The 13,542-nt window shown below is 49.3% G+C and overlaps 1 protein-coding gene across 7 annotated transcripts in view; it reads right to left on the reverse strand.

Annotated features, from left to right (window-relative positions):
* Positions 1 to 109: 109 nt before the first annotated feature.
* MARF1 (meiosis regulator and mRNA stability factor 1) overlaps positions 110 to 13,542 on the reverse strand; it is a 38,771-nt gene continuing 25,338 nt past the window's right edge. For 6 of the 7 annotated variants that reach the window (XM_079121944.1, XM_079121943.1, XM_079121945.1 and 3 more), the window contains exons 21-27: positions 13,020 to 13,247; positions 9,575 to 9,805; positions 7,910 to 8,122; positions 5,611 to 5,671; positions 5,400 to 5,525; positions 4,325 to 4,495; positions 110 to 2,706 (exon numbers count right to left, since the gene is read on the reverse strand). In XM_079121944.1, coding sequence (XP_078978070.1) covers positions 2,465 to 2,706; positions 4,325 to 4,495; positions 5,400 to 5,525; positions 5,611 to 5,671; positions 7,910 to 8,122; positions 9,575 to 9,805; positions 13,020 to 13,247 — 1,272 coding nt within the window. In that variant the 3' untranslated portion in view covers positions 110 to 2,464. Of the gene's footprint in view, positions 2,707 to 4,324; positions 4,496 to 5,399; positions 5,526 to 5,610; positions 5,672 to 7,909; positions 8,123 to 9,574; positions 9,806 to 13,019; positions 13,248 to 13,542 lie in introns of those variants that run through there. The other variant, XR_013760814.1, reaches the window with a different exon arrangement.

Consider the following 13,542-nt stretch of genomic DNA (forward strand, 5'->3'; position numbering starts at 1 on the left):
GGTGGGTGAAAAGTTGGGGGAGAAGAAATGAAAGAAGTCGGAATTAGACTGGATTATCGACCCTCCCCTCTGACAGACAGACAAAACCACTCACTTGGAAAGCTCAGATTGGATGCTTGCTTGTAAAGTTTATTGACAACTGTTTGGTCCCAACACACAAAATAGCACTTGAACCACAAAAAAAGTGTTCAAACAAAGTAGACAGTTAAGAAAAACATTTCTTCCCCCAAGTCCAATCCAAAACAAACAGTGCAAGATGGGAAAGGGGGTTTTGGTGATAACTTTTGTCTTTTTTTTTTTTTTTTTATTTTTCAAACAGATAAATCTAAGCCGGTACATCTTTCCACCCAGAAATAAAGAACTTCATCGTCTCAATGTGCACACATCATTTTGTCATTCATTTAATTAAGCTTCTGGATAAAAAAATAGACAGCGGTTGAACTGGCCGCTGTGGAGCACGTCAGGACGGGACGCGCCCAGCAGCGCGCATCTTTAAACAGCGGTTGTTAGTCACACACGTCCCAGACTAACCGCAATCCCAGCGAATGGCACAAAGACACACTCACTTGACAGCGCGGAACTTCCTTCTCTGCTGTCCAAAGAACCTGCTCTTTGAGACAGTTCCAAGTGACTTGTAACGATACCTCTTATATTTTTAAAGTCCACAATTCTTTACATGCTAGCAAAACTAAAGCCCAAGCGTGCAAACTCAGCCTGTGAAGTCTCGGAATAAGGGGCCGATGTTCTGAACACCCACTTTAGTACACTGTTTAAAAGCGTCTTTAAAAAAAACTGCACCTTTGCACCTCACTTCCTGTGACACTATGCCTGCAGAGGAAACGCCTCCGGGAGACTGTGCAGGCTGCCAGGACACTGGGAAGGTCTCCCGGCGTGTTCCACCTCGACTGGGGCCACGTGCCGAGAACCAGGCACCAGTGGCTTCATTTAAAAGATTTGGGGAACAAAAATCCAACTTGTAAAAGTCTCTCAATAGCCCTTATTTTGTGGCATTTTATCAAAATGCTGGCTATGAAATCAGAGCCCATTTTTCTGGCTTTCTAGAAATTACAAAATATAAACATTTCCCCAAAAGAAACCAACTACCTAGTGGAAGACCTTGCACCAACAGGTTCTTTCTGCTCTATGAATGAATCCGCCCTTTTTGCCCAACAAATACAATCCATTGTAAATGTCAGGTTCCTCCAGCAGGGGTGAGAGGTCACCCATGAGCGGAGACCTCAGGCACTGGAGAGGAAGGCCATTCCACAGGCAGTGCCCCCGAAGGCTGGCTTTTCTCAAATGCCAACATCAGACACCACAAAAAAAACCCAAACATGCTTCCAACGGCAAGAAGTGACAAGAGTAAAAACAGACACTATTAAAAGAGGCTGAGCTAACACAGACACATCTCCACACATAAAGCTTCCCAGCTACCAAAACCAGCTTTAAAAATACAAAAACAAGGTTAAGTTGATCAACCTTGGCCTTCATATGTACAGATCGAATTCCTGTCTCTTCCTAGTGAAAATAGTATTGATCCTGCTCCTGTTAAAGTACCTCACCACTCAGCTCTGATTTATAATTTATGCATCTGATGCATATTTTAGAAAATCAGACTCTTTCCAATGCTGCCTCTTGACACACAATAATGTGTGCTGTTATTCAAACGCTGACTTCACACTCATGACGCCAAGACCATCTCCTTATCCTTCACCTGATCCATGTCAAACTGGAACTTAAAATAGAAGGGAAGCTTAAAACACCCTCAACTTTCTAGAAAGCTCCTAAAGGGAACCTACATTGGAAACATTTTAAAAATTTTGTGATGAAGCTGTATTTGTCAACCACAGACATAGTTAAATAAAAAGCTAGGCACACTTACAAGTCACATGGAAGCCAGGAACCTTCAGAGTCCACCCGAAAACACAGATCAACGCCTTGCCTACCCTCCTTCAGTGTGTGAACGCAGGCTCATGAGCAGGCCTTGCTTCACAGACACATCACACACCTGGCTAACACCGTCGGGGACCTCAGGGAGCAAGCAGGGCGGCCCTGTGTGCTACGTGGGGGGGCGGTCACACCCTGCTGCGGCTCGATGGAAGCAGAACCACTTCCTGCTAGCTGGGTTCTCACTGCTCGTTTCTTCTGGAACACCACTGTGCTGCATAATACTTGAGAAAAATTTGGTAAAATACATTAAGGATTCTTTAACAAATGCCAGAAGTTCTTTCAGATAATTGGGAAAAAAAAAAAAAAAAAAGGAAGAAAGAACAAATGAAAGAAAAACTTCAGCTGAAAGCTGTGTTCAATTTAAAAGAACAAAAATATCATGGAATACATCTAAAGAAGCAGTAAGTGGCTTCCAGGGGGGTTTCATTAAAACAGAAAAGGCTGTTTTTTGAGCCCATTTTTGTGTGCAGAATCAGACAGTTTTCCCATCCTAATTCTATGTTCACAGTGGGAATTAAAGCTTGGTTACAGGTGCGAAGGAGAAGTTGGCTGCCAATTTCACTCTATTTTTGGGTTGCTTTTTGGCGGGGCTTTCCACAGGGTCCTTGCTGAGCGGCGGCTCAGGGGCTTCTGAGGGGCAGGTAGGCTCTGGGGCAGCTGCTGGGACGAAGGGCGAGCTGGAATCACAGGGCAGTGTTTCCTCCCGTACCGCAACTGGAATTTCAACGCTTTCTTCTTGGCTTAAATTCATAATTTCTATAAACAGAAAAGTAATCAGACTTAGTTCTAGGACACATAAGAAGTGTTGGTTTTCAGTTTCTTGTTTGTATTTTCTCAAAAGACAATTAAAAAATAACCCACCAAATGTCACGCCTATGCCACAAGTTACATATTAGCTACGTGACACAAAACTCAACTGCGTGTCACTGTATCTCCCCTCCCTGGGACCACCCAGTGCTAGAGATCTTGTTTCTGGCAGCACCTCTGGGCCACGATTTCCTGTGAGGTGCTCTGCCCATTCGTTCTGTCAGGTGGTTAAGGACCCATCAGCCACTGGGGAACCCTGGAGCCTGGAGGGGCCTCAGTGCCAGGGAGCACCCTGCACACTAACAGATCTAGCTGGGGGTAAGGGAGAGTTACACTGAGCGACCATCACCCTAAAAACGAAGGGCGTGCAATGCAGTCGGTTCCCCTGCGTGTTCACAGACTGCTGTTTCTGCAGCTGAGCCTCAGGCAACCCGCCAGCAGCACATCCACACCCTGTGGCCTGAGAAAGACCTGCCAGCATAGCCTTGACTCCACTCTGTGTGGCACAGGCTCCTGCTCCCAAAGGCTGACAAGGTGGGAGGACAGGAGAACCCCAGCTGCTGCCAGGCACCCACTGGGGAGGCCAGTGGACAGGACTGCCCACGTCTCCAAAAGGCTCTTCTCTGGCCTCGCAGGCAAACGATGAGCTCACACCTTCTATCAGAATGCAGTTAGATGTTCCCTGTTCCCTGTTTTCAGATAAAAAGCTTCAGTTCCTTCCCTGTCACTGGTGCCACATGCTGCTGAGGAAGACTAAGGACAGTAAGCCAGCCCAGCAGCAGCAGCCATCCCTGGGGACCCCCTGGAAAACAGCATCAGCAGAATGGGAAGGAGCCGGATTCAGAGAAGAGGGGGAGAAAGGGAAGGGTTTCTCCAGAGCAGCTGGGCCCTTGCAGAGGAGCCAAGTCCTGGCTCTCCCATTTCCTGGCCTAGTAACCTGTGTCCAGCTGCACTTCTAGTTGGGGCACAAGCTAGGCGTCAGTCACTTAAGCTGTGAAGTGGGAGCAGTGGCCCCCTGAGCAGCTGGTATGAGCTGGCACTGACCGTCAGCCCTCAGCACAGGCTGGCACAGGGCGAGGACCCCAATGCACTTGGTGTGAGGCTGGCACCAAGTCAGCCCGACCAGGTCAGCTTCCTCTGAGGTCACTGGGCGGACTCCAGGGCTGAAGCAAGCAGATGGCTTTCTCCTTCGCACCTCAGAAAGCCCCAGCAGCCCCCGGACCCCAGCCACAGGTAGTGTGCAGCTGGTGACATGCGTGTGTGCCTGAGAGCAGCTGAACCTCTGAAAAGCCTGCAGTGACCCGAAGGGACCTGCCATCTTCCTCCACAGGCTCTTCCGCAGCCAGAGACATCATGCCTCCAGTCCACCTTTGTTCCCCTGCTTGATGCTCCCTAAGCAGCTTTGGGTGTGAATCCTATTCTGGAGAAACCACGAAAAAGAGAGCTCCACCTCATCGGGCACTCTCACACCTGAGATGTGCCGCCTCTCCCCACCTTCATCAAATGCTTCCTGCGCTGGCGCCACGGTTCTGCTCTGCAGACCCAGCCCGAACACAGTGCCACCTACCAGAAGGCTCCTGAGGGCGTTCCTCAAACTGAATGAGATCGGCAGACTGCAGGATGACAGGATCTGGTCTCAGCTGAGGGGACGGCAGGCACGAGGGGACAGGTGCACACAGGAGGTCGACAGGGGAGCTGCTGGCCAGGCGGAGAAGCTCCTGTTCCGTTTGACCAGGCCCTGCACAGAGAAAGCAGGCCATGTCTACCACAGGACAAATGCAGGTGGTGCCTGAGGGTTGCTCACCCTTAAAAATGAAGCAAGTAGGAAGTACTCAAGTATTCAAGTTTAAAAAGACCACTGGCCAATGAAATGCCTCAAGCCAGTCATCTCCTCAAGAGTTGTGCTCCTAGGAATGCCAGCCCCTCAACAGGCCCCACCGGGAAAAAGGGTCTGAAGTAGCTTCTGAGGAAGGACATCAGCAGAAGCTCAGAATCAGAAGGCCTGGGCCCTGGGCCTGTCACTTCCTGGCTACCTCCCCTTACAACTTTAGCTCTTCACTGGAGAAGGGGGGTGACTCCTTGCTGAGGTGGTGGGGGCAGAGTAACTGGATGACTTGCAGCCAGGGGTCTGGCACTGTGGGGTGCTGTGCGACCCAGCTTCCCTCTAAGGCAGAGTGCAGGGACACCGTCACAGCAAGCTCAAGTCCTTCAGCGAAGGGCTTTTGCCAGGCCGTTCAGCAAGAGCCCCAGCCTCGATGTCTCCTCGTGCTGTTCTCTGTGCACTGACCCCACTTTGCTCTTCGGCTCTAAGCCCTGCTGTCCTTGCTGTATCCGAGTCGAGCTCTTTTGCTCTACAGCAACAGTCTCGCCTGACCATTCCAGCAAACACCCAAGTAACTTCAACACCTGAACGGGGATGATCGTCATGGGTGCCAACACTACTTTAGGACTTGAACCAGTTCACCACGCCAAGCCCTCCAATGCAGAGCCGTCTCTTCCCTATTATTAACACAAAACTGCTCTGAAAAACCAAGGGCCATTTAATGGACTGGCCTGCTATGGTCCTCCTCTCCACTCTCGCCCGCCCAGGCTGCTTCTCCTCAGTCTCACAAGCTTTGTTTTATTCACTTTTCCTCTCGTACCAGGGCTACTTGCTCCAAGCTGGGGTCCCGAGGCTGTGCACGATTCAGGCACCTCCAGGATTCGCTCACTCTCTACAGCATGGTGTTCATGATTGGCGGGGGAGAATGCGAGCGAGCTGAGCCGGCCTAGAGGACAAGGAGCACCCGTCAGAGAGAGAGGTCAGTGAGAGAACCGTGATTGAGCAGGGGCAGGGGACGGGTGCTTACTTACTTTTCATGTCATTTTTTAACACTACAATTCTCTTATGACCATGTCCTTTTATCCAGACCACCTGCACACAAGACATACTCCTGGTTAAGCAGTGGAAAAGGAGGGAGCACGCCCTAGCATTCAGGAAGGGTGGGCCCTCTTGTGCCTGCTTTTAATTCTAGAATTCAGAAACCAAATTAATGCCAACAACCACTTTCCTATACTTTCTTTAGCTTCTAAAGCACTAGAAGAAAGCTGACACAGACATGCCCCTGGAGGAAAAGTGGAGCAGTTAATCAAGACAGCTTTCAAAATATTCTTTACTACTGAAAAGAATGTCTTTCAAATACCAGTTTGGGCACAGACATTAAGAAAGGTCTCTTTCCATTTTTCTAGAAACTAAACAGAACCAAAAAGAATAAATAAAGATTTCCCAGAACCTTTAAGCTAAGTTTCTGATCCCAAACCTAAAGCAAAGTCCCCCACCTAATGGTGCTGTTCACCTCCTCGGCCAGCTCAGGGTGGGGGTGGGGACCCTTGGTCCAAGGCCCCCACATGTGATCTCCACCAAGCCCCTGGCCTCAGGTCCCAAGCAGTCAGTCGTCTTCACCTGTGTCCCCACTACGTCCTCTACTTCCTCACAGGTTGAGTTTCCCTTATCTGAAACGTTTGAGACCAGAAGTGCTTTGGGTTTTGGAATATCTGTGTGTAATAATGAGGCAGCGTGGAGATGGACTCAAAGCTAAGCACACGATTCGCTCATGCAGACCAGCAGAGAAAGGGGATGGAGAGGGAGGGAGGGAGGGTGGGCCTGGGAAGCACTGGGGAACAGAATCTACCAGATTATGCCGTGTCCACGTATGAATGCACCACAGTGAATCCTGTTTACATATCATTACAATGCACTAACTGAAATAATAACAGCAGAAGGGAGATCAGTAGAGTAAGCAGATCAGGGAGAGGGAGGAGGAGAGAAAAAGGAAAGGGTGGTACTGAAGAATGATATTGATAAATCATGTGCACATATGAATACGGCATAAGGAATTCCACTGTTATGTAAAATCATAGCGTGCCAATAAAAAAAATTTTAAACAAAACAAATTTATTTGTTTCATATATGCTTTATACTCATAGCTTGAAGGATTTTTTTTCCCCCCTGCATCATTGGGGATTGAACCCAGGGCCCTGAACATGCTAGGCAATCCCTCTACTACTAACCTACAGTCCCAGCCCTTTTGATTTTATTTTGAGAGTCTAAGTTGCCCCAGCTGGCCTTGAACTTGATATCCTCTTGCCTCCTGATTTGCTGGGATCACAGGCATGTGCCACTATGCCTGACTCCTGAAGTTATTTTATACAATATTTTTAGTGTGCCACCTGTCAGGTGAGGTCAGGTGTGGGATTTTCCACTAACAGCCTCATGTTGGCACTCAATTTTGTTTGGGATTTTAGAGTATTTTGGATCTGGGGTTTTCGGATTAGGGATGCTCAACCTGCATTTCCACCCTGACTCACCTTTGTCTAGCAGCTACTGGGCCCTCTGTGATGGCCAGCTTCCTCCTGTGCTCCTATTCACTCAACCCCACCATGGATAGCAGCCAGTGAGTCGTTTTCTCAAAGCAACCTGGCGCCTGCTGCTCCCCCATGCAACGTATCTCCTTACCTAGAGCTGCAAAGCCCTCCAAACTGAGCTTTACTTCACAGGCAGACCCCAGCATAGGTTTTGATGAAATTCTTATTTTTTTGCAGAGCTGGGGACTGAACCCAGGGCCTTGCCCATGCCAGGCGGATAAATGCTCTACCACTGAGCTGAACCCCAGCCCCTCTGACCTGGTGTTACTGTCCTGACACCTTGGGCTGCTTCTTGCTGCTCCCTCAGCGGCTGCCACCCCGTCTCTACCGCCCTCTCTCCCCCTCCTCATACAGTAACTTGCTCACGTCCTTGGTGCTGCTGCCCTGCGACTCCCCCCAGAAAGCAGGCGCTGCGATGTCCCTCCCTGGGCACCTGGGAGCAGGCCCTCTGCTCAAGGCTGTTGCTGCAGTGCTCACGCCAACTCCCCGTGCCGGGCGTTCGACCAGCATTACTGGCGCCTTTCTGGGGGAGGATCTGGGGCTACTTACCTGGCATACAGGAGCTTTAAGGTTTGAAGAATCAACAGAAAACACTGAATCACTAATCTCACACTAACAGTACGTTTGAAAGCATCAGTTCAAAATGCCTGCCATTTTATTATTTGGGCAGCATTTTATTTTCCTGTCCACAAGATAAACTTGTGGCTTTTCATGATGAGGCCTTCCAAGAAGCTGGGAAAACACTTACCTGTGGGATTGCTCCCAAGAGCTCCTCCACACTATTGTAGCCATATGCCTTGGGCTGCAGTGTTTCTCCAACATACTTGGTATAGGCCATGGAAAATTCATGAAGGAAAATCTGCTGGTAGTGATAAGTATGAAGTAAAGACCGTACATTCTTTGCAAACAAATACAGACTTGTGAGCTTCACACACTCTTCTGTCTTATCATTAACAAAAACCTGGTCAAAAGAAAAGGCAGGATTAGAAACTTCATGAGTGACCTGCTCTGTCCCCTGGAAGTGAGGCCTCCAGCTGAGAATAAAAACAAATTAAAAAAAAAAAATCAATTTGAAAAATGGGCAATAACCTGCAAAGGAGCAGGAAGTGGCCATGGGGAGATTCATTCCAGGAGCTCCTCTGAGAGAAGGCCAGAGCCTTGAACTAACGGTTCTGCACAGGTCCAGAAGAAATAGAGTGAGTAGGGAGGGAAACCAGGAAACCGGGGTCTCAAACCAGAGACAATGAAGAGGGGAGGCAAACCCCAGGGGAGAGCACTGCACAGGCCGCGTGACTGAAGCCTTAGTGCCTGCTCTTCCACACTGGCTTTACGAGAGAGAAATGGTGGATGCAGGAAGACGCTAGCCTTCTTTAAAAACATAACAGAGACAATAAGAAACAGACACACACACACACACACACACACACACACACACACAGGCACAAAACCATTTTCCCTATTAAGTTGCAGATTTTTTTTAATCATAAACCTTTTCAGAATCTTTGATATGCACTGGACTCTCCAAGAGAAGGGATGTTGCCCAATCTCAGCTAGTCATGAAAGTCTGATGCATTGTTAGTATATACAGAACCAGTGTTGGTAGAATATACAATTAACAGAGTTTAGCACGTTGGCCATGCTATTTTTGAATTATCAATCACACAGTTATAGAATAGCAATGATTTATCATACTTTCCTTATATTGCTGGATTTCTAGTAACTTATTTCGAGTCATTTCAGGGATTATATTGTTTTCTATATTAAAGTTATTTTGGCACCAAGAAAGTGATGAACTTTTGTGTGTGTGTGTGTGTGTGTGCGTGTGTGGCCTATAATGGTTTTTAAAAGTTGGAGTTACCTGTTCTTTCATGACTGGTCAAGATGCAACTACTAACCCATTTGGCCTCAGCACCTTGTTCAGTGGTAAAAGTTTTAGTCTCTTTTATAGTAATTAGTATGATTTTTAACTTCCTCTTGAGTTAGATAGTTTATTTTTTTCTAGGATCTCGCTTATTTTATGTTTGTTGCCCAAAGACTGTATAACGTATTCTCTTTTTCTTCCAATCCCAAAATGCCATTACTGGAAGGCTGCCTGGATGGCTGGCCAGCTGACCTTCTTTCTGACCCTTACCTCCACTGCTAAGTCCCTGACACTCCCACACATGCCACCAAACACAGAAAGACAGCACCAGCAAAATTCAGCTGGAGACCAGGGCCTTTGTACTGGCTTTACCACTCACTCCAGCAGGGTTCCTTCACGACCCCAGGCCTCAGGGTGTTCGTGTATAAAATGATCATTAGTCTTAAAGATCTCTGGGGTCCCCTTCCAGCTCTAAGTGCTGAGTTAATCTAGACCAACAGGCCATCCAGAAAGACCCAGTTCATCAGCTCGCAAAACCACTAACACACATACCTCAACTAAGTAAGGCAGACTCTTCAGAAGTTCGGTCAAGGTCATGAATCCATATTCACAGGGGTTGAGAGGAGTACTGTGGGTAGTTTCATAATGTCTCTTGAGCTCATCGACGGAAAGAGAGGTGGTTCCTTCCCAAGACATCAACAACACCAGCAACTGGGCAGTGAGGGACCGCAGAGACTTTCGGTTGATGAGCTGAATCTGTTTGCCAGATTCCATATCAGCAACCTGGGGAAAACCAAGAAACAAACTTGAACTCAGGAGAGACAACCTAGTGAATTACCCAATTTAGCTAATTTCATTTTTTAAAATTACTTTTTTAGTTGTAGATGGACACGATATCTTTATTTTTTTGTGGTGCTGAGGATCAACCCCAGTGCCTCACATGTGCAAGGCAAGTGTTCTACCACTGAGCTACAGTCCCAGCCCCTAATTTCATTTTGGTTAATAAAACCAATAGAAGAATAAACTCTAATGTTTTCTCTCAAACTGAAATTGAGTGGATTTGCTCTGAGCTTCCCTAGGAAATCAGACCAACTCTTTGGATGAGACCACAGCAGAAATTGTTCTCTCCCTCTCCAATGGTCCGTAACCAGAACCTTCCAGAGTGATAACAGAGAAGCTGCTGCTATCCACCCACCCTCTCTTCCTCCTTCCTACCCCCGCCACCAGTGTGGCAAGCCTGGCCAACTGACAGCCTGGGCTCAAGCTTGTGAGTGGAGGGTGGCGGTGCTCATAGGAGGAGCGGGTGGGGAAGCTGGACTGGGAGTGGCAGGGGCCCCCGCTGAGCACAGGCAAGCTTGTGTTTTTCTCGTCAGTTTAACTGAAAAGCTGGCATTTTCACCTTTGTCTGTGTGCCTACTCCTCAATCATTTCACATTTTCAAGAAGATGAAAGGTCGAAGCGATAAAGTGCACTGGGAGGAAAACTTTGTGAAAACCATACCCAGTATCACTTGGAGACCAGAACAGTGCACCGAAACAGGCATTTGGGGTCTGAGATCAGCAGGCCTTGGGTGGCGGGTGCGAGCCTGTCAACCAGGCCTTTACGTAAGGAGAGCAGGCGGCTCCGCGTGTTCGGTCATGCTGCTTAGGCACTGTTAAGTCCCACCAACATTTACTCTTATGGCTGGTCCCCATCTATCTGGCTTCCCTGTAAGTGTCAATGGTCTCAATGCCTACAACCAGGGCCAAGTAATCACAGGACTGTCCACTTTGGAGCTTCGGAGTCTGAGAGGCAGAGAGAGGTGTGTGGCAGTGAGGAGCCGCCTAACACCTGTCACCTCAGGCTGGTTTTGGGCATCTGTGGAGGCAGGAGACTCTGCTCCACTGCCATGGTAGGAACCCTGCAGATCTCCCACCCAGAGGATCATCAGCGACACGAATCCAGGGGCCTGTGAATCACCTTCTTAGATGCCCAGACCATTATACTACCACTGACTTTCATGGAATGAACCAAACAGAGCCCCGCCCCCCTGAAGCTACTCGGATGGTGCATGGGAGCATCGCCATGGGAGCATCGCCACGGGCGCTGCGGGAGCACCCACGTCCAGGACACCCACGCTCACCCAGGGACCTGGGCAGCTGGGGATCGTGCTGCAGCACTCCCAGCAGCTGCCCGGGGCAAGCGCAGGCAGCAAGGCTGCACCTTCCCCACCTCAGCCACTTACACCAAACCTCCCAATCAGCTGACCTCACTGGTCAGTCTCTGACCATGGCCCAGTCTTCCTAGCCACCTGAGCCCACACCTCCCATTGTCCTGACCACAGAATGCCCAGGACGCTGGTCCCACACCAGGGACTTCCAGTCCCTCACTTTCTCACCTCCAGTGCCACGCTCTGTACCCGACTCCACTGCAGACCCACCCCCAAGGGCGTCCAGCCCTCCCGTGTACCCGTGTGCACAGGACACGGTGCACAGGACACAGGAGGGTCTCAGCAAGCCCCTGTGCTCTGTTTCTGCCCCTTTCCTCCACCTCCTCTGCTGTCGCTGTTCCTCCTGATTCACATCCTCATTCTTTCCTCACTTTCTTCACGACCACCTTGGCACCATGGGCCACTCGTCATCCACATTCCTGTCAACGGCTGATGCTCCCGTCCCTCGCCCTGTTGGCTGAGCTCCCTGGGCCTGTACTCTGGTGGTGCATCCAGTCAGTCCAGGAGCCCGACCCAGGAGAGGGCAGCACTCCCAGCCCCGCCCGACTGCCAGGTCATGCGGCCTCCCACTCACCACGCCCAGGCCTCCCACACACCCTGCGTCGTCAGCCAGGCCTCCTCCTCTTCCAAGCAGGTGGTTTTACCTTCCAACTAGACAGGAGCCATGGATGGACAGGCACCATCCTTTCCCTGAAACAAGCACAGCACTTACCTGGATCAGCACCCAGCCCATCCACTCCCTCTGGTCAAAATACCAGTCAGAGCCATCTCTCCTGCTGAAGACGCCTCCCCGCGAACCTTGCTTGCCCTGGTATCCATCTTCTTAGTGGCTCTCAAATGTGCTCAGACTCTCCAACTCCAAAACCCCCACACAGAAGCCCGCCCGCCCTCAGCTGGCCTCTCGCCCATTCCACAGCCCCAGCAACCCCTCCCCTCCTCCTCCACAAACCACCACGGAGGAGTGTGAAGACCCAGTGCCCCGGCCTCCCCTCCTCGTTCCTTGACCTGCCTACTGTGCCTTCTGTCCCCACATCACACGACACTATCACTGCCTTCCCCAGCAACACCAAAGGCATGGGACACTGGCTATTCTTCTTCCTTGGCTCTGGGACATCCGCTCTCCCAGTGAGCATCCTGCCCTCTGGCCACTCCTTCCCATCTCCTGGCTGGTTCCCCTCCTCTAACCCACTGAATGCAACCAGACCCCCGCCCCCCACCCGGACCTGTGACTGTGTGTCCCCATTTCATGTTTCCTTCCTAGTTCTTCCCCCTGGTGGTAACTCTTCCTGGTCCTGTTCTACAGGTGGCCTGGCAACTGTACAGCTGTCCGGCCTTGACCTGGGCTCAGTGCAGGTAAGGGGAGGAAGCTGCCCTCTGATACACTTCCAGTAGCAGTGAAAGCGATTCTGAGTCCAGCTCGCCCCAATCTCCTCCCGTGAGTGGGGATTTGGAGGAGAGAGGAGACGCGGGATTAGTTTCCCATAAACCTTGGAGACAAGATCTGTCTGGAAGGATTCAACTTCAGGTCTGCCTTGCTGAGAATGTACACCCTGGGATAAAACGTGACCCAATCAATTCAAAGAGGAACCACCTTGACAAGACCATTAATAAACACACAAAAGGAAGACCAAAAACCTTCAGTTTAAAGCCTAAAATGGTATTAATAACACCTGAAATAAGTGTGCAGCAATACCAAGTGGTACACATAAACACACAAACGCTAAAGCCCATGTAAACATCCCGATGAGGACTTTGCCGCAGGTTTATTCCACGAAAAATCATCTTTACCTTTACAACATGGCAGAGTTTCTGTGTCAGAGCTGAAACTGAACTGACGTCATAGTCTTGGAGGCGAAACGTGTAACCGAAAGTCCTGGCATATTCTGTAAGTAGATCTGTCATCATAAGGCAGTTATCTTTCTGGGATCGCAGAAGCTTCACAAACTGGGCAGCTAGAGCTTTGAACCGTTCCACTTCTGTCAAAGTAAGGATTTTTTCTTCTCCACATTCCAATACCTTGGAAAACACAGGAAGGAGAAAAGGAAGAAGACTGAACAAATTATAATTGTCTGTGGAACTAACGGGCATGAAAAATATATACAATTAGTAATTAAGAAGAATGTTAGTGTTGTTGAAGGGATATAGAGGTTCAGTTTTGCAAGAAGAAAAAATTCTAGAAGTTGTTTGCACAAGAAGAGTGTACTTACTACTAAAATGTATACCAAAACAAGATTATGAAAATAAATTGTCGGGCTGGGGATACAGTTCAGTTGGTAGTGTGCTTGCCTCGTAAACACAAGGCCCTGGGTTC

Source organism: Sciurus vulgaris (assembly GCF_902686455.1).
Source record: "Sciurus vulgaris genome assembly, chromosome: 18".
Classification (NCBI taxonomy): domain Eukaryota; kingdom Metazoa; phylum Chordata; class Mammalia; order Rodentia; family Sciuridae; genus Sciurus; species Sciurus vulgaris.